At 50.5% G+C, this 1,204-nt stretch overlaps 1 protein-coding gene across 1 annotated transcript; it reads right to left on the bottom strand.

Moving 5' to 3' along the window:
* Positions 1-255: 255 nt before the first annotated feature.
* On the bottom strand, positions 256-1,074 carry LACBIDRAFT_336122 (uncharacterized protein; the record flags this gene model as incomplete). Its single annotated transcript, XM_001891048.1, has 3 exons — positions 256-279; positions 437-1,011; positions 1,065-1,074. The coding sequence occupies 3 exons, from the start codon at positions 1,072-1,074 to the stop codon at positions 256-258; spliced, it is 609 nt and encodes a 202-aa protein (XP_001891083.1).
* Between the last annotated feature and the right edge of the window lie 130 nt (positions 1,075-1,204).

Here is a 1,204-nt window from a genome sequence, read left to right as displayed (position 1 = left end):
TCAGGTAGTGTGAGTGTCGAGAGAAATAAGTATAAGTAAAAAACCTCACCTCAGAGTCAGACACAGTTGTGATGACGACTGAGGTGGGAAAAATAAGGTTTGCGGTTTATATACTAAAAACGGGTGGCTTGGAATAAAGACTAGCAAATAACGGAAGTATATGTAGGAGGGATAAAAAGGAAAGAGTGATCGGAGTGTGCAAACGAAACGTACGCGTAAACAAGGAAGGTCACGAGGTGTCTCTTCTAACAGTTACTAATTCCCGTATTCACCTAGAATCTATTCCATAAAGTAGTATCAGTAATTCTCAACAAGAAGCTTCAAAGCCGCCTCCTCATCAAGCCCATCACTCATCTTCTCCTTCAACGTCTATCCAACAGAAACGGCCCACAACAATCAGTCCTCTTGAGCACAAAAATCAACGCAGAAACCGCACCTTATTAACACTCAAATACCCCGTAACGAACGCCTCCCCAAACGCCTCCCCAAGCACCGCATCACTTCTAAACGCCTCCCATGCCTCTTCCCAATTCAATGGCAGCCTCTCCGTAATCCCATACCTCGCCCTCTCCTCCTCCCCCATCTCCGCCGCCGTCTTCCCAAGTTCTCCATGGGCACTACAATCCCTCATCTCAAGTGCCCTATTGATCTTCACACCATCCTCCACGCCAGCCGCTATAAGCCCCGCAAACGCCAAATACGGATTCGATGTCCCATCTACGCATTTCACTTCAAAGTTCCGGGAAGCGGGAGAGGTGGCGTTACATAGCCTTATTGGAGCTTCGCGGTTATCGGTCCCCCAGCAGACGTAGGTGCCCCCTGACCAGGCACCGTCGACCATGCGTTTGTAGGAGGCGCTGAGGGGGAGTGTGAGGATTGTTAGGGAGGGAAGGTGGGCGAGGAGCCCAGCTAGGAAGGAGGCTTCGAGGGATGTTAAGTTTGGTGAGGAAATGGAAGGGGAGGGTGGGGTGGAGGAGTGAATGGATATATGCGTGTGCGCTGCGCTTCCGCCTGTGTTTGTGGTTTAGTCAGATAACGGAAAGGTAGAGAGGAGGGAAACGTACAGCTATCCATATAAACCCTCGGAGCGAATGTAGCCCTCAACCCATGTTTACTAGCAACGTTGTAAATCGTCTCCCTCGTATGCACAAGCGCGTCCGCCGCCTGAAGTGGTCCCAGCGGCCCCGTAACAACTTCATATTGT

Source organism: Laccaria bicolor, genomic scaffold, assembly GCF_000143565.1.
Source record: "Laccaria bicolor S238N-H82 LACBIscaffold_307 genomic scaffold, whole genome shotgun sequence".
Taxonomy (NCBI): Eukaryota; Fungi; Basidiomycota; class Agaricomycetes; order Agaricales; family Hydnangiaceae; genus Laccaria; species Laccaria bicolor.
Note: the sequence above shows the minus strand (reverse complement) of the source record. Positions and strands in the feature narration are given on the sequence as shown.